Source organism: Equus asinus, chromosome 23 (genome assembly GCF_041296235.1).
Source record: "Equus asinus isolate D_3611 breed Donkey chromosome 23, EquAss-T2T_v2, whole genome shotgun sequence".
Taxonomy (NCBI): Eukaryota; Metazoa; Chordata; class Mammalia; order Perissodactyla; family Equidae; genus Equus; species Equus asinus.
Window position 1 is genome coordinate 21,991,418 of NC_091812.1, and position 15,770 is coordinate 22,007,187.

The 15,770-nt window shown below is 46.3% G+C and overlaps 1 protein-coding gene across 1 annotated transcript; it reads left to right on the forward strand.

The window, feature by feature from the left end:
• The first annotated feature begins 6,545 nt into the window (after positions 1-6,545).
• Positions 6,546-10,473, forward strand: LOC139041758 (spermatogenesis-associated protein 31D1-like). Its single transcript, XM_070496092.1, has 2 exons — positions 6,546-9,057; positions 9,109-10,473. Exons 1-2 carry the CDS (start codon positions 6,895-6,897, stop codon positions 10,471-10,473), a joined length of 3,528 nt encoding a protein of 1,175 aa, XP_070352193.1. The 5' UTR covers positions 6,546-6,894.
• The last annotated feature ends 5,297 nt before the right edge of the window (positions 10,474-15,770 follow it).

Below are 15,770 nucleotides of genomic sequence, written 5' to 3' on the forward strand. Positions count from 1 at the left end.
ACAAACATGACATTATTGTTTGAAAAGGTACAGAGATGTCAATGGGAATTTTGGGGAAAAGATAGAAAGTAGATGGGGAAAAAATCATAAAACCTTTCATGGAAGAAGTAACCATAGGTGTGATTCAAAAAAAAATCTAAAGGTACTGTCAAATATGATTACAACTGTGCTCACTAGAAGTTATGCTAAAGAGAAGCCTAGTCCCTAAATCAAGATGAGTTTGACCCTGCAGGTCATGGTCCAGCACAATTGCTCTGTAAAATAATGGAAAAGTTTAAAATTTTGCTGGGAGGAGGGGATTTGGCAGAGAAAAAGAGGGAGCAGCAGGGCGAGACACCGTATGGGTGGAGGGGGCCAGATTTGAGAACCTTTAGAGGCTGACTAGCCTAAGAGGGATTTGGGGAAAAGAAGGACTACCAAACATTTTCAAGTTGTTTGCCCTGGGTCCACGGATGTGCCACGCCCTTGTGGCCCTCTTTCTCAGGCTTTCTGTTGGTTGATACAGGCTACTCTGTTCTCTCATGCTTTTTGGTGATAGTGGATTCTTTTGAGGAGATAATGGGAGGCGCGGCTGCTGCTGAGTGTATTTCTGGTTTCATACAGGTAAAAACACATCATGGATGAGGGGAAGTTTTAGTTGAAGGCCGAGCAGATCTTGGGGATGCAAATCCCTGGGCACAGGACCGACTTTCAAAGATGACGTGGGGGTCCAAAAGGAGATCACCAAGCAATAAAAGGCTCTTAGGTAATAGCTGGGTAACAGAATAAATAGAAAATTTCACCAAGGTGAAATATATGCTATGGTGAATATGTGGAGTTGGAAGGTAAGTTGGAAGTATCTAAAGGGCCTCAGAGGGGTGGACTGATTTGCCGGCCTGGATGGTGGGGGAAGGGCTGTGGGTTCATCACTTCTGTGTTTTCCCCTCCCCGACCTTCAAGAACCTTTGGTGTCTATGCTAAAGCTCTGTGATGTGGGCCTGGAACCCTAGTCTACAATGTGCACTCTTAATCCCCAGGTGCCTGAGGTGGCAGTGCACTTCTGGTGATGCAGATCACCCTCTTTGTCTGAGGAATGTTAATGCACCATGGCTGAGCTCCAGCTTGAGTTCCTAGGTATTCCCATCCCTCCCTTCCTGTGTGGGGTGGGGCTCCTTCTTCTGTCACTGTGCTACCTAATGAGGAGTCCAGGTTTCCCAATATTTCGGAAAGAGAGAGACATCAATCAGGTAAGTAAATCAGGTCCCTCAGAAATATCAAATCTTTCTTTTCAAATAGATGCATTCAATGCTATCAATTTCCCCCTAAGTACTGCTTTTGCTATACCTTATAAACTTTAATAAGTTCTATTTTAAATTTCATTTAGTTTAAAATACTTTGAGACTTCTTCCTTGACCAATGTGTTTAGTAGCGTGTTGTTTAATCTCCAAACATTTTAGGATTTCCAGCTATCCTTCTGTAATCGATTCCTAGTTTAATTCCATTATGGTCTGAAAACATACTTTGTACAATCTCTATTTATTTTTGTTAAAGTGTGTTTTGTGGCCAAGAACTTGGTCTATCTTGGTGAATGTTCCATGAGAGTTTGAGAAGAATGTGTATTATCGGATGAAGTACTCTAGAAAATGTCAATTAGATCACGTCGACTGATGGTGCTGTTCAGGTCAACTGCATCTATACTGATTTTCTGCCTGCTGAATCTGTCCATTCCTGAGAGAGAGGGTGAAATCTCCAAACATAACAATGGATTCAACTATTTCTCTTTGCAGTTCTACCAGTTTTTGCCTCATATTTTGACACTATGTTGTTAGATGTATACATGTTGGACTGTGTGTCTTGCTGGAGCACGGACCCTTTATGGTTATGTAATACCCCTCTTTATCCCTGAGAGTTTTCCTTGTTCTGAAGTCTGCTTTGTCTGAAATTAATATAGTTACTCCTGTTTTCTTTTGGTTAGTGTTAGCATGGTACATTTTTCTCTGTCTTTATTTTTAATCTATCTGTATCTTTATTTTTAAAGTGGGCATTTTGTATACAACATTTAATTGGGTCTTGTTTTTTTAATCCACTGACGGTCTCAGTTTTTTAATTGGTGAATTTACACCATTTATATTTAGTGATTTTTTAAAAATACGGTAGGACTCATATCTACAATGTCTATAACTGTTTACTATTCATTATATCTATTCTATTTTCTTCTCTTTTTCTGCGTTTTCTGGTTTTAGACAAGCATTTTATATGATTCCATTTTCTCTCATCTCTTACTATATCAATTGTTCTTTAAAAAAAATTTCAGTGGTTGCTGTAGAGTTTGTAATATACGTTTGTAACTAATGTAAGTCCTCTGTGACATTGCTTTCATTCCTTTCACTTATCCATATGCTATAATCACCCAATACATTGTCACTATTATTATTAGCTCAGTTGAGAATAAGAAAAATAAAAGTTTCATTTTACCCTAATTTATTCCTTCTATTCCTCTTTTTAATGAAGATCCAAGTTATCATTTTCCTTCTCCCTGAGGAACTTTCAAAAAATATTCATTGCAGAGCAGCTCTGCTGCTGATGAATTCCCTCACTTTTTGTTTGTCTGAGAAAGGTTTTATTTCTCCTTCACGTTTGAATGATAATCTCACTAGATACAAAATTCTAGGTGGGTGGTATTTCTTCTTCTTTCAACACTTTAAATATTTCACTCCACTCTCTTCTTGCTTGCATGGTTTATGATGAGAATCCCGCAATTCTCATCCTTGTTCCTCTAGATGTAGGGTGTTTATTTTCCTCTGGATTCTTTCAAGATTTATCTTTTGGTTTCCTACAGTTTGAAGACGATATGTCCAAGTATAGACTTTTTTAGTATTTATCTTGTTGGGGTCTTTCCTGAGTTTCTACAATCTATGGTTAACCTGTCATTAATTTTGGAAAATCCTTGGCCATTAGTACTTCAAATATTTTTCTACTCTGTTCTTTCTCCTTTCTCCTTCTGGTATGCCAATTACACATGCTACATATTTTGAAACTGTCTCACACTTCTTGGATATTCTGGGCTTTAAAATTTTTTTTCTTTTTCTCTGTGCATTTCAGTTTGCAAAGTTTCTATTGACATATATTCAAACTCACATATTCCTTCCTTGGCCGTATGCAATCTACAGATGAGCCAATCACAGGCCTTCTCCATTTCTTGTACAGTGTTTTTGGTTTCTAACATTCCCTTTTGATTCTTTCTTAGAATTTCCCTCTGTCTGTTGACATTCCTCATCTGTTCTTGTGTGCCATCTATTTTTTCCATCAGAGCCCTTAACATACTAATCATGGTTATTTTGGATTCTATGTGTGATAATTCCAAAACCTGTGTCAATGTGAATGTGGATCTGATGCTTGCTTTGTCTGTTTAGACGTTTTTTTCTTGCCTTTTAGCATGCCTTGCAATTTTTGGTTGAAAGCCAGACATGCTGTATTAGGAAATAGGAACTAGTGTGAAGTTCTATGCTCATCTGGCTAGGTGTTGGGCTGTGTTTAAATATTTACCGTAGCTGTGCATGTCAGAGGCTTCAATTTCCTGTAGTGTCCTTGTTTTTGTGTTTCTTGTGTCTTTACGTTCCCCTAAGTCTCCTCCTTAAACAGAGCCTATGCCTTGCAACTCTTTCAGCTATGATCCCATCACTCTACTGCAGCCCTGGGGATGCGGTGGGAAGGTGTTAAGGGAGGGGATATAATTAGATCTTTTAGTGGGCCTGTGTCCCTGGGTTGTGACGTTCACAAGTGTTTCTAAGCTTCTTTTTTTTCTTTTCTTTGAACTCTTTAGATGAGACAGGAAGGCTACAGGGGGCTGCAGTTGGGTAATTGCCCTTCACCCACGTGGGATAAGGCTTGGTAGTCTTTTCCCCTGCTGAGGAGGCTTCTATTACGGAGCACACTCAGGGGATATTTCAAAATCCTTTCAAAATGGTAACCTTTCTCCCCCACCCTCCCGTGCCACCAACATCAGAGTTTCTTCATGGTTCTTCACTGTGAGAACTTGGTAGGGTTCCCGGAAGTAAAACTCACGAGTAGGTGGGGCCTCCCCTTAAATGGTCCTCCAGGAGTTTCTCACTTTCATGCTAGCCCACACGCAGCCTCAGCAATTTGTCAGTGTCTTTTACGTGTTTCTACCAGTTTATGGCTCTAGTGGCTTCTGCTCCAGGTAAGCTGATCTTAACTGTGATTCTCTGCATTCACCCTCTCTGAAGATCTTGGGTAGTAGTTTGCCCTGCAACCTCAATTCTCTCGTGACTTCAAGAAAAGCCATTGATTTTCAGTTTGCTCAGCTTCTGCTTCTCCTAAAGACCGTAGTAAAGACTCCCAAGCTCTTTAAGTGTTGGAGCTGGAACCAAAAGTCACTCCTCAAAGAATAATTCTTTATTTTCCTGTTCCCTTTCTCACATTTTTAAATGAGTTTGGCTGGGTCAGAGAGACACCTAAAATGGGAAGTCTGAGGAGAGGACAGACCATTGCTCTCTTAGGGGAAGAGAACAGGCAGAACTAGGGCTTCAGGGAGGACTAAGGATTCCATTTAAAGCTCACAGACTATCTGGGTGTGCTGGTAGGTTCCCAAATAAAAAATCCCAAACAGTGATTCTGCAGTCCTTGATTCAGTTATTTAGCGTTTCAGATCTGTGTAGGAGAACACCGTTCCCAGCACTTGATCATGAGTCATCTTGCCATGTCAGGTGCCACTTGCCAAGCCTTCCTTCGTGTTGGGCAGATCAGGAGAACAGAGCTGAGTCTCTGAGCAGATGCTGGAGCAAGAGCTCTGTCCCAGGATACAGGGGCCTATCTGAGGAAGCACAGATGTGACTGTGGGCCTCAGAGTCTATGCCCTCCTTGAGCAGAGGACTTCTGACTGAGAATATCAAGTGTGGACCTCATAGCCAAAAATCCTCCTTCGAGGTTTTCAAAGAAGGAAAAACTGAAAGTATTTTATCACCTTTAAAAATTAATAAAAGGAAGGAACGCAAAATTATAGGAATTAAAATAGAGAGTCGTATTATTCTTGGATAACAAATATCTGACTTTCCTAAACAGAGAAGTGAGACCAATGAGTCCCAGCCCCTCATTCTTTTCTTTTTGTTCTCAGTGTCAGGGCAGAGCCAAGAGGAGAAGAAAAGGTGGAACACCAAGTGGTAAGGTTCTACCTATCCCACCTGAGCTCTCCAAGGGTGACCCTTCCTGTCCTTTCCATGAGGTCCCAGGTCCATGGTCTCTGAGGATGTCAGTCGCTAGATACAGTCCCTCTCAGAAAACAGAGCCCTCAGAGGAGAGGCTCCTGGGAAAGCAGTCAGAACCTGAAACATTTCTCAGATTCCTGCTCTGCCCACATCTGGGCATGAAGCAGTGATGGACCTGGGCAATGGGCGTGGCCCAAGAAGTGGCCATATGAGATGTCAAGAGTCAGAACTTCTGTCTCCTGACCTTGTGAAAGGACTTTGACTTCCTGGATGATCAGATTCTTCCTTGAAGTAACCAGTGACCTATGTTCCTCACATGGTGTTTTTGAGCCTCACATGGGATGACATACATAGAGGAATGAAAGCCCTTTGGGAATGATAAAGCAACATACATACGTGAGCTTTATTATTATCATTAACCGTGCGATCTTGAATCCTCATTCTTGGAGCTCTCCAAGTCCAATCTACCAAGGGTACCATCAGGGACATTCTACTCTGCCTCCTAAAAGACCTCTTTGCTTCTGTCTTCATCACTTTCCTGGATTCCCAGGTTGGAGAGCTTGCCAGAGCGAAGCAGAGGAGGCAAGGAAGGTGCTTTCTCTGCTGCAAAGGTGACTAAACACAATCCTTCTTTCCTGTATCCCGCTTCTTAGCAGGGTCTAAGAATTTCTAGGGCCTCAGTGAAACGTGAGATTGATAAGGGAGGGAAAATCCTCAGATTTTGAAATCCAGATTGTGAAAGTCTTGGGGAGAAGGAAACAACATAGATTGTGAGCTCAAGGAAGTGGGGGGATGTGAAAGGACAGTATGCAATGGGTGCCGCTACCTCTGTCAGACCTGCCAGGGCCCCATATATTTGTTCTGGTCCTGGCTGCGGCTATGTATCTCCTGTCTCCTTCAGTCCCCGGGGCCAGCATCGCGATACCATCTGCTTTCGTCAACTGCTATGTCCAGACCCCTCCTGTGAGGTGTGTAATAGCACACCCGTGGAGGTCAATCGGCTGCTGTTCCTGGAGGACCTGGAAGATGATACTGCCTCTGTGTCCTCTCTGGCTTCCACAGCTTCTGGGACTGAGTCATCATTCACTCTGTCCTCTGCCTTCTCAGAAGTCCCTCCAGGAGACCTAACACCATCCCCTCCACCTGACCCTTCCCCACCGCCCCCCCTCCGTTCTCTCACCTAACCCGACGACACCCTTAGCTGACTTTCTTTCACCCTCACCACCGGGTCACTCTATGCCACCAGAGCCTTCTCCTCCCTTGGAGTCCAAATTCCCAGCAGACCATTGCCCACCCCGACCCCTTGCCCTTCCCCCTCTCCCACCACATGACACCCAGGCAACGGGTCCTATTCTCCAACCAGAGGCCACTCTGTCTCTGAATACGATCTTCTCTCTTGACCGCACCCTTTCCCAAGATATTAACCCCTTACCAAATTTGTCCCAGATAATCAATCCCAATGATTCACTAGCTTGTCATCACGCACCACCAAGCCTGTCTGTCTCACCACCGACAGACCACCCTTTAACCGTGACTCGATCTAGTTTCCATCTTATTGAAGTCTGTTCCAGAGAACTCATCTCCAGATAGCCCTGGTGGGTTGTCCACTTATGTCCCAACAGTCAGAGGCACTGACCATTCAAGTCTGTCCATTTCAGAATTCTCTTGTTGTCAGGCTCCTGCCAAGAACATGTTCCTCCCCACATTATCACACTCTGATTTTCAACGAGAGCCAGTTTCCCTCCGTCTACCAGAGACCTGTCTCTGGGGAGACTCTGCTACCAATCGCATGGAGGCCAGCAGCCATTCTTTCCTTGGCCTTAACGGCCAGGCATTCTTGGCAAGACAAATAAAAAAGAGAATGGATTTCCAGATTTTAGAGAAGAAAGAAAAGGAGCAAGGACTATTTTCAAAACAAATGTGCTCAGAAAACCAACGGATGTCTTCAGGGAATTCATTGCAGCCACTTGATGTACAAGACACCACAGCCCCCAAAACTGGCTGGGACATCACAGGCAAACCACAGCAGCTGAGCATTTGTCAACAGCTACTGTATGTCAAGACTTTGGGAGAAAACTTGCAGCAGAAATATACCCAGCTCTTTTGGGGTCTTCCCTCTCTGCACAGTGAGTCCCTGGTGGCCACTCTCCTGGTTTCTAGTAGTAGTGCCCCACTAGGGTCTCATTTTGTCTTATTCAATGGAATCTGTAAGGCTTCTGCAGTCAAGATGTGGGATCAAGAATCTCCACCACTTCCCCATTCTCACCCTCCTCCCCTCCCCGATGTACATCCGCAACCCTTCTCTCAGACCAACCCCCAATCCCAGCCCCCACCTTTCACTCAGGTCCGGCCCCATGCCCACCTTCAATCCCCACTCTCAATCCTACCATCTTCTTCTCCATCCCAGATTAGGGACCATGGAGTGTCTTTCCATAGATCCCAGATTCAGTCAGACTCTCATAGCTCAACTGAAAATCAACACCTGAAATGGCACATGTTGCAGAAGCAACAAGAAGGTCTGTGGGGTTTAGTCCCTGCATTCCAAAAATCTCAAGAAGCCACTTGTCCTCGAGCTCTCACCGCTCCTTTGGTCAGCCAGTCCTCCCATGCCTATGTACCAGTCTCTGCCCTTCCTGGCCATGTTCATATCACCAGTGAACCCCAGGATAAAATCGAGCTCCACATTCCAAGGAGGCTATTCTCACACCGCTGCCTCCATGCCAGTAGAAATCTAGAGTCTCTGTGTAAATGCACAGAAACATCTCGGCAAAAAGGCAGACATGCTCACTCACAGCTCCGTCAGCTTCAGGGCCAGAGTAGCAAGGATCTAGCAGAGACTGAATTGAGTTTCCCAGGAAGCTTCCATGAGACGATCTCAACAAAGTTTCAACTGAGGCAGGACGTGAAGAGGAATCTTGGATATATCCTAGAGAAGAGACCAGAAGATAGTCCTCAAAGGGTCTCAGAATGCTACCTACTAAAGAGTCTGAGGGCTGCCTCAGAGACAAAAAGTAGCTGTGTCTGTCACTCCAGGAATTACTCAGGGAATGAACTCTTAAATGGCTCAAGGAAGGACACAGACCGGAATGAAGTGAAAACCATTCTTAGATTACATCTAAGCCAGAAGTTTTGGCAGATCACTGCGGGGAGGGTCCCCCTCGGGGTGTGGCATTCATGGCTGGCTGGGCACAACCCATCTCCTCCTTCTGGGAGTTCCCAGAACAATATGGAAAACAGACATTTGAAAAACATAACAGTAGGTGGGGTCCACCCCCAGATGACCACTCCAGAGCTTTCTTTTCTGGATCCCAACACCCAACAGGTGCTAGAAGCCCATATTATAAGGTTTCGCGTGAGTCAGAGGTGGGGCCTACGCCTCAAAGTTCTTGAATCCATAAAATCCTATAAGTTGAGAGAAGCCAAAATACGGCCTCTTCCCCAACTTGACTTTCTCTCCTCAGCCAGCTATATTTCTGGGGTGGATTCCAAAGCTGAGGTTTCCAAGCTCCTTGAGGGAAGCTCTAAAAGTTTTCAGGGAAATAAGGTGAAAACAACGAATTCACTCCCCATCCTGGATCTTCCACTCCCTGCTACCTCATCTGTGGGCAACGAAGGACAGGGGGCCCTAAAACCATCCCACTCTGATATCGACCAGGAGCTTGCCAAGGACATCCAGGCAATCGAGCATGGCAGACAGACTTCAGAGATCCTCACACACAGCTTTACAGACAAAGTGAGTCAGAGGAAGACTGCACCAGACAATAACAGATGCAGCCGAGAGGTGCCCACAAGGCAAGCTGGGGCTGGACAGGTGCCAAGGGATGAGAATGTGAGCTCCAGTGATAGAGAGGACGTGATTCAGGGCCAAAAGATGGTGGAGAAGAATTGAAAACATTTTTCCACGTCCACCATGAACTTCAGGGAGATATTCAAGGCTGAGGAGCTGTGCGTTCTTACATCACAATCTTGTGACATCTTGACAACCAACAAGTTGGGAAGCTCCCAAATGGTAAATATCAATGTGAGCAAAGTAGAAACTACCCTGACCAGTGACTGTCCCTCACCAAAAATACCAGTTCCCCAAGATTCCAAACCATCAGACATTAAAAAACAGCTCCTTACCGAGCGGAAGTTTCAATTGAAGGGCAAGGAACATAGCCAGCCTAAAGGCTCTCCCGCTGACATATCCCTTACTTCAGATAGCTTGCCTTCCGACTCCTCACTGACTCAGCCCCAGAGCGTCTCCAGTGGGGACATGGGAGCTTCCCAGGTGCTGCAAGTCCACTTGGAGGACAATGGGGATTGGCGGGAACCCTGGGCCTCTAAGCTTGTCTCATGGAAATGCCAGGATAGGAATTTCCCACCAGCTGCAAAGACAGTGAGACCTCTGGACTCCAGAGCAGGAGAATGTGAAAGCGAGGATTCAGGAGTTGGGACGTCTAAAGCCAGAAAGAAGAGCCACTCTACTGAGGACAGAGAATTAGAGGGCACTTCCCCGTATCTGTCACAGAATGAACAGTTTCCTCCTGAAAGTTACTTCAGAAAAAAAATGAGGCAGTTTTTTCAGTGGATTAATTCCAAGAAAAAAATCACAGGGCAGGAAAGTCCCCAGCAAAAGGCCAAGTTCACGTCAACCTTTGCACCGCTCCGAGACCCAGCTCTAAGTGCAGCTCTCGTGAGCTGTGGGCCTCCTGAAGCTCATGAGCTCATGGCAGCCATCGGGAAGATCCTAGAGGAGAAACTGGCATGTAGGTACGAGCCTGAGGCTGCAGAGTTAAGTCAGCAGCAGGGGGAACTGCAGGCCCAGGTAGAGCCTGACGAGGGACATCCCTCCAACTACGGGGCTCTCTCTGACCCACAGCCAGGGGAATGGGCAAGGACCACGTCCTGCAGCCAAGATGCTGTCCCTCCTGACAAGAGTTTTCGTACAAGGGTTAGACACAAAAGACACAGGATCAGACAGCCCTGGAAAGTTGTGGCCTTCAAGGACCAGCATTTATGCCAGAGTCAACCCCCTTCCCCACCCTACAGCGAGTCTGTGCCCCATCCAAGACCCACCTGCATGCATGATGTATGCCACGTCCCTCCGGCCACCCTCACCTCTAATGAAAGCACTGTGTTCAGAGATCTGACTCTTCTATTCAAACAGGAAATGCTTCTCCAACACTTCCAGGGAGGAAAAAGTGTCCGCAAAGAAATCATTCAGTCCTTGTTGAGAAAGCATTGCAGTTTTCACGAGAACACATCCTCTGATGAGAACCATGGTTAGCACAACCAAGGATACTGATCGTCCTCAATAAATGCTTCTGCTAAGACAGAGTAGTGTTCTCTGTGTGGTGCTTTGGGGGAGGGGGTTTGGGGTTGCCAGCGCTTATGCTCAGGGAAAGGAAGGAGGGAAGTCAGCTCTGACTGATTTCCTCTTTTGGTTTCTGCAAGATGACCAGTCCCTTGTAGGGGGCCTGACAGTGGCTTTCTCAGTTTTATCTTGGGTCCTGTATTTGACCTTACTCAGACGTCCTGTACTTAAAACACTTTACTTTTTCATAAAAAGTACAAAAAGTTTACTCTAAAAACTTCCGGGCCTTTTCAAAATGAGAGAAACCTTCAAGTCCAGATCTTGGCTCAACTTGTCTTTCCATCTGCTCCCTCACTATCCTGAACTATATACAGCTGCAGGGTGGGACGCGTTCCTCTGGAAGGATACAGCCAGAATTTCCTCTCGTTGCCTCAGAAAGTTTTGGAATTGGAAGTGTGGGGGCGTTTAGGCCCTGAGGTGAGTGGCATGGGGAAATGTTGCTCTTGGATCTCTTGGTGAGGAATGAATGTCACCTGCTCCTAAGAGCCTTTCTCTCCCTCAGGAAGTCTGGGTGGTGGGCCATGTCCCCACGCCTCAGCTGACCCTAACGAAAATGGGGAGCAGTCCACCCTTCCCCTTCCTCTACCCTTCCTGGAGCAGAAGGGAGGAGAGAACTCGCAGCTCTGAAAAGGACCAGAGATAGGAATATTTTCCTGAAAACGGTGACTTACCTTCATTTAGAAAAAGTTACTGATTCCTGAGTATCTCACAGGTGAGCAGTCAGTGCAGGTGTGTGTATGGATGGGTTTTGCGATTGTGGACACTGGAGTGGCCAGGGCAGGGTCCAGGAACTGGGTGGGTCCCGCCGAAGAATCTGTTATAGGTGGGGTGTTAATCTGTCTGGAAGGCACATTCTGAGCTCAACAATGAGGTCTCCCTGCATGTGAGGACACCTCAAGGAATGGGAAGAGCCGCTCCCGAGGGAAACTTCCTCAGGATGCCCAGCTTGGTAGAATTATTGCAAGACCAAGAGATCACCTGGCTATCACTTGTAGGAATGGTCATCGCGCAGCCACCCAGAATTTGGGGCAAAAGGAGACAACAAGTAGGGAAAAAGGAATGGTGGAGTGAGTGGAAAAGGAAGGAAAAAATGAGCAGGGGAAGAATGACCTTATCATCACTCCTCATGATCCCTGAGGGTCACTTCGAGCTCAAAGTGTCCCTTCCAGACAGATTAACACCCCACATCCTGGCCATCCACTCCACCCAGCACTACCTTACCTAGGCCTCACCTCCTGGAGACTAATCAGGGCTGGGGGGAGCACAATGATACCGCTGCAGCTAAGACAACTTGGGATAGTCTTCGAGATTGAAGACAGTATCTCCAGGAATGTTGTCAAGGAGGTTGTCCTCTCATTTGGTGCCTGCCTTCCCAGCCATGCTGCATCTTACACCAAGGTTACAGTAATTTAGGGGTGTGTTAGTTACTATATAACAAATACCCCAAAAGTTAGTGGCTTAAAAAACCGAGTATTTATTAATTCATAGTTTCTGTTGGTGAGGAATCTAGGCAAGGCCTACCTGGGTTCTCTGCTCCAAGGTCTCTCACAAGGCTGCAATTAAGGTGTCAGCTGGGGCTGGGGTCTCATCTGAAGGCTTGACTGGGGAAATACACACTTCTTTGCTCACTTCTATAGTTGCTGGCTGGATGCAGTTCCTCAAGGCCTGTTGGACTGAGAGCCTCAATTCCTGGATGGCTGTTGGCTGGAGCTGGCTGGAGGCAACCTTCAGTTCCTTGTCATGTAGGCCTCTCCAACATGGCAGCTTGCTTCATCAAAGCCAGGAGAGAGTCTGCTAGCAAGACAGAAGGCACAATCTGGTAAACTAATGAGGGAAATGATATCCCATCACCTTTCCCTTATTCTATTAGTCAGAAGCATATCACGCGGTCCAGCTTACACTCAAGGGGAGCAGTTTATGCAAGGGTGTGACTAGGAAAAGAAGGGATCTTTGGAACCTTCTTACAACTCTTCCTAACACAAGGGTTTTCTTCTTGGACAGCCCACTGAGTTCACCGAAGCAAAAGTGACCAAAGGGACCAAGTGGATCCTTGTGCTCATCCATATCCACGTCATCAAAGTTAAAGCTGTTTAATGGCTACGCGGAGTAACGTCTGGTAAGAAAAACATCAAAGAGATTGAAGCACCCAAAGAAGGAGGGAAAGGTGGCATGGAGGTAAAGGCGGTGTGGGGTCATCATGAATGGTAAAGTGAAAGGAGCCCTTAGAACCACCTGCCTCACCACTGCCAGTATTCAGACTTAGAGGGGAGGAAAAATTAGGTGCAAGATGGCTCATCCTCGCTCCGCCAGCGTATCTCCACTCTGCTCTAGCTCCCCGACTATAGGCCTAAAGAAGCAACCTTCAGTTCCCATAGAGATAGCCAGGCTTATAGAGGAAGCAAACCCTACAGCTTGCAAGGTTTAACTTCTGCTCTTATTGATATATTTAATATAGCACATCCATCATTTCAAATTTGCTTCTCACAGCTTGAACACCAGAGAGAATGAATCACACAATCGATGGCAAAGCCAGTACTAGGGAATTCAGCATGTAGCTCCCATTCTGGGATGTTTTCCATGAACCCCTTGCCAAAGAGCTTCTAACCAAGGGAGAGGTGGTGGCTCAAAAGGGCTGACTTACTGGCTGGGGTCACAAAACCAGTCATACCTGGTGCCCAGATATTTGCTTCTATTCAGAGAAACACTGGAGGAGGCAACGAGACAGAATTTGCACACTCAGCACATCTAGGCAGTGAACTGTCCAAATGAGGTGACAGTACCACCCAGGAGTGATCCCACACTCTTGTTCTGCTTCTAGTACTGTTTTCCTTTTTCCCAGATTCCAGTTCCTATGGGAAAGCAGGACTCTTGCCAAAAGAAGGAAAATGTACTAGCTGAACAGTGACTGGAGAGATGAGGATGAATTTCTCTAGAACCAGATTTCATGGGCTTGCTGCTTACCCAGAGATCAGTGCTGTGCAGCTTGGGGGGTGTGGGGGGTGTGTGTGGGGGGTCTCATTTACATGATATTCTGTGGCGCCTGAAGAATTTTCAGTGACATAGAATGTGTTGGGAATGGGTTACCTGAATTTTTATACCCTCAAGCCCACACTCCAAACCTAATGTCAGGGCGAATAGAATGCATGAATTGACTGGTACCTTGATGTGGCTTGGGTATGGGAACCCCAGATCCCAGCTTCAGGCACTGTGAATTTCTCTGGTACCAGGTGCTGCCTAAGGGAATCAGCTTTCTTGAGGCAGCCTTCACATGGATTAACACTCAGAACTGTGCCCTAATCTGCAGCCACAATGAAGGGGCCCAGGCTATGAGAAGGGGCTCTTCTCTCTCTCTCTCTTTCTTTTTTTTTTTTTTTTAAAAGATTGGCACCTGAGCTAACAACTGTTGCCAATCTTCTTCTTCTTTTTTTCTCCCCAAATCCCCTCAGTACATAGTCGTATATTTCAGTTGTGGGTCCCTGTAGTTGTGGCATGTGGGACGCCGCCTCAACGTGGCCTGATGAGCGTTGCCATGTCCACACCCAGGATCCGAACCAGTGAAACCCTGGGCCGCCAATGCGGAGCGTGCGAACTTAACCACTTGGCCCCGGGGCTGGCCCCGGGGCTCCTCTTGAGGCCTTTCCTCTGGAACTTCCATTGGCGCTGGATCAGAGCCTAAATTAGGCTATTTTCCTGGGGTCACAAGGACACGTTTGGTCTTCCTCAGGGAGGCCAAGTGGAAGCTCAGAGATTTGTGGAGGCTGCCTCCCTATCTCTCCCAGGAGACTCGGGGTCTGTTCCTGCCTTCTATGGGGGCCAGGAGGTAGAGAAGGAACTGAGTATTATGCAAGTTTAGCAATGCTTCACTGTGGGAGGGGGTTGGGCTGACAAGAGTAGGTAATTTTCCTTTGCAGGGATTCTTGCCCAGCTTGAGGCAACCTTCATTTGAAGCAGGATAATGCTGTTTCTACCCTCCACCGGAGGGGACTCCAGAAGGAATAAAAGTTACCTTTCCTCATTTGTCTTACGGGAAGTTCTGGGCTTCTGGGTTCAGGAGTTATTCATGGCTTTCATGTTTCCTGAACCCAAACAGAAGTTGTGAGGTACCTCTTGTACAGTCCTGTGCAGACCCTCATGTGGGAGGAGACTTTAGCTGGCTGCTCCAAGGAGAGAGGAGATAGGGGTTGACACAAGTGCTGGGGTGAGAGAAGGAGAGTTGCCTAAAGGTAGCAGTGGCTCCAAGACCCTGAGAATCAGGATGTAGAGACGAGTCCCTTAGGTGGACGGCTTCTGTGTGGAAGTCCTCTAGGAGACAGCACAATGCTTTAAGGGATGAAGTGATGATGCTGAGTTGACTAATCATCAAGCCCCATCATCCTGAGAGCTGTCGCAAGACACGGCATTGCTCACACTTAGCACAGAGGCTGTGCAGCCACTGGCCTTTCAATGGGCCTGAAGGGCTTGGGCAATGAAAATCCCAGGGGCAACCAAGACGGACTCAAGATCACAGGCTCTTACCTACGTATTTGATGGTGAATACTTAACTAAATAGGCAAAAAGCTCCCATTAATGACTAAGATTGTATATCTTCCTACCCTTTAAAATGGGGTCTTTGAGCCAGATTTAATTTAATTTAGAAAAATTAAGTACTGCTTATTGTACTTCAATGTTGTGAAACAAATCTATGCTTTTGATGTATATTATCCCACTTAAACTTTACCATGCTTTGAAGTAGGTTTCTTTACCCTCTTTTATAGAAGGGCACGACCTGAAGGACAGAGAAGGTAATATATATTCAGAGTGCTAGCACAGAAGAGGGAGCCAGGGATGGAGAGCCCCCTTATGCTGTGAGGCATTCTTTGGATGTAAATGATGGCAAGTACAATTCAACTGACTTTAAAAACAGGATCTGTTGCCTCAGGCACCTGAAAAAGGTCTGGGAGTAAGGCTGCCCTCAGGCAGGAGGATTCATACTGGGGCTCAGCTGATGTCATCAAGTTTCAGTTTCTATCCATTTCTCTGCTCTAGGTTCTGGACTGGCTACCTTGTAAGTCTGTCTGGCAAGTTCGTAGCTACATCTTCCAAACTAAAAGCGCAGCTAAAAATGGGTGGTTTCTCCCACTAGTCCCTTCAAAAGTCCCACTGTGCCTTATTGTCTCCAGTTGGGTCACATGCCCACCCCTGACCAATCACTGTTGCCAAAAGCATGGACC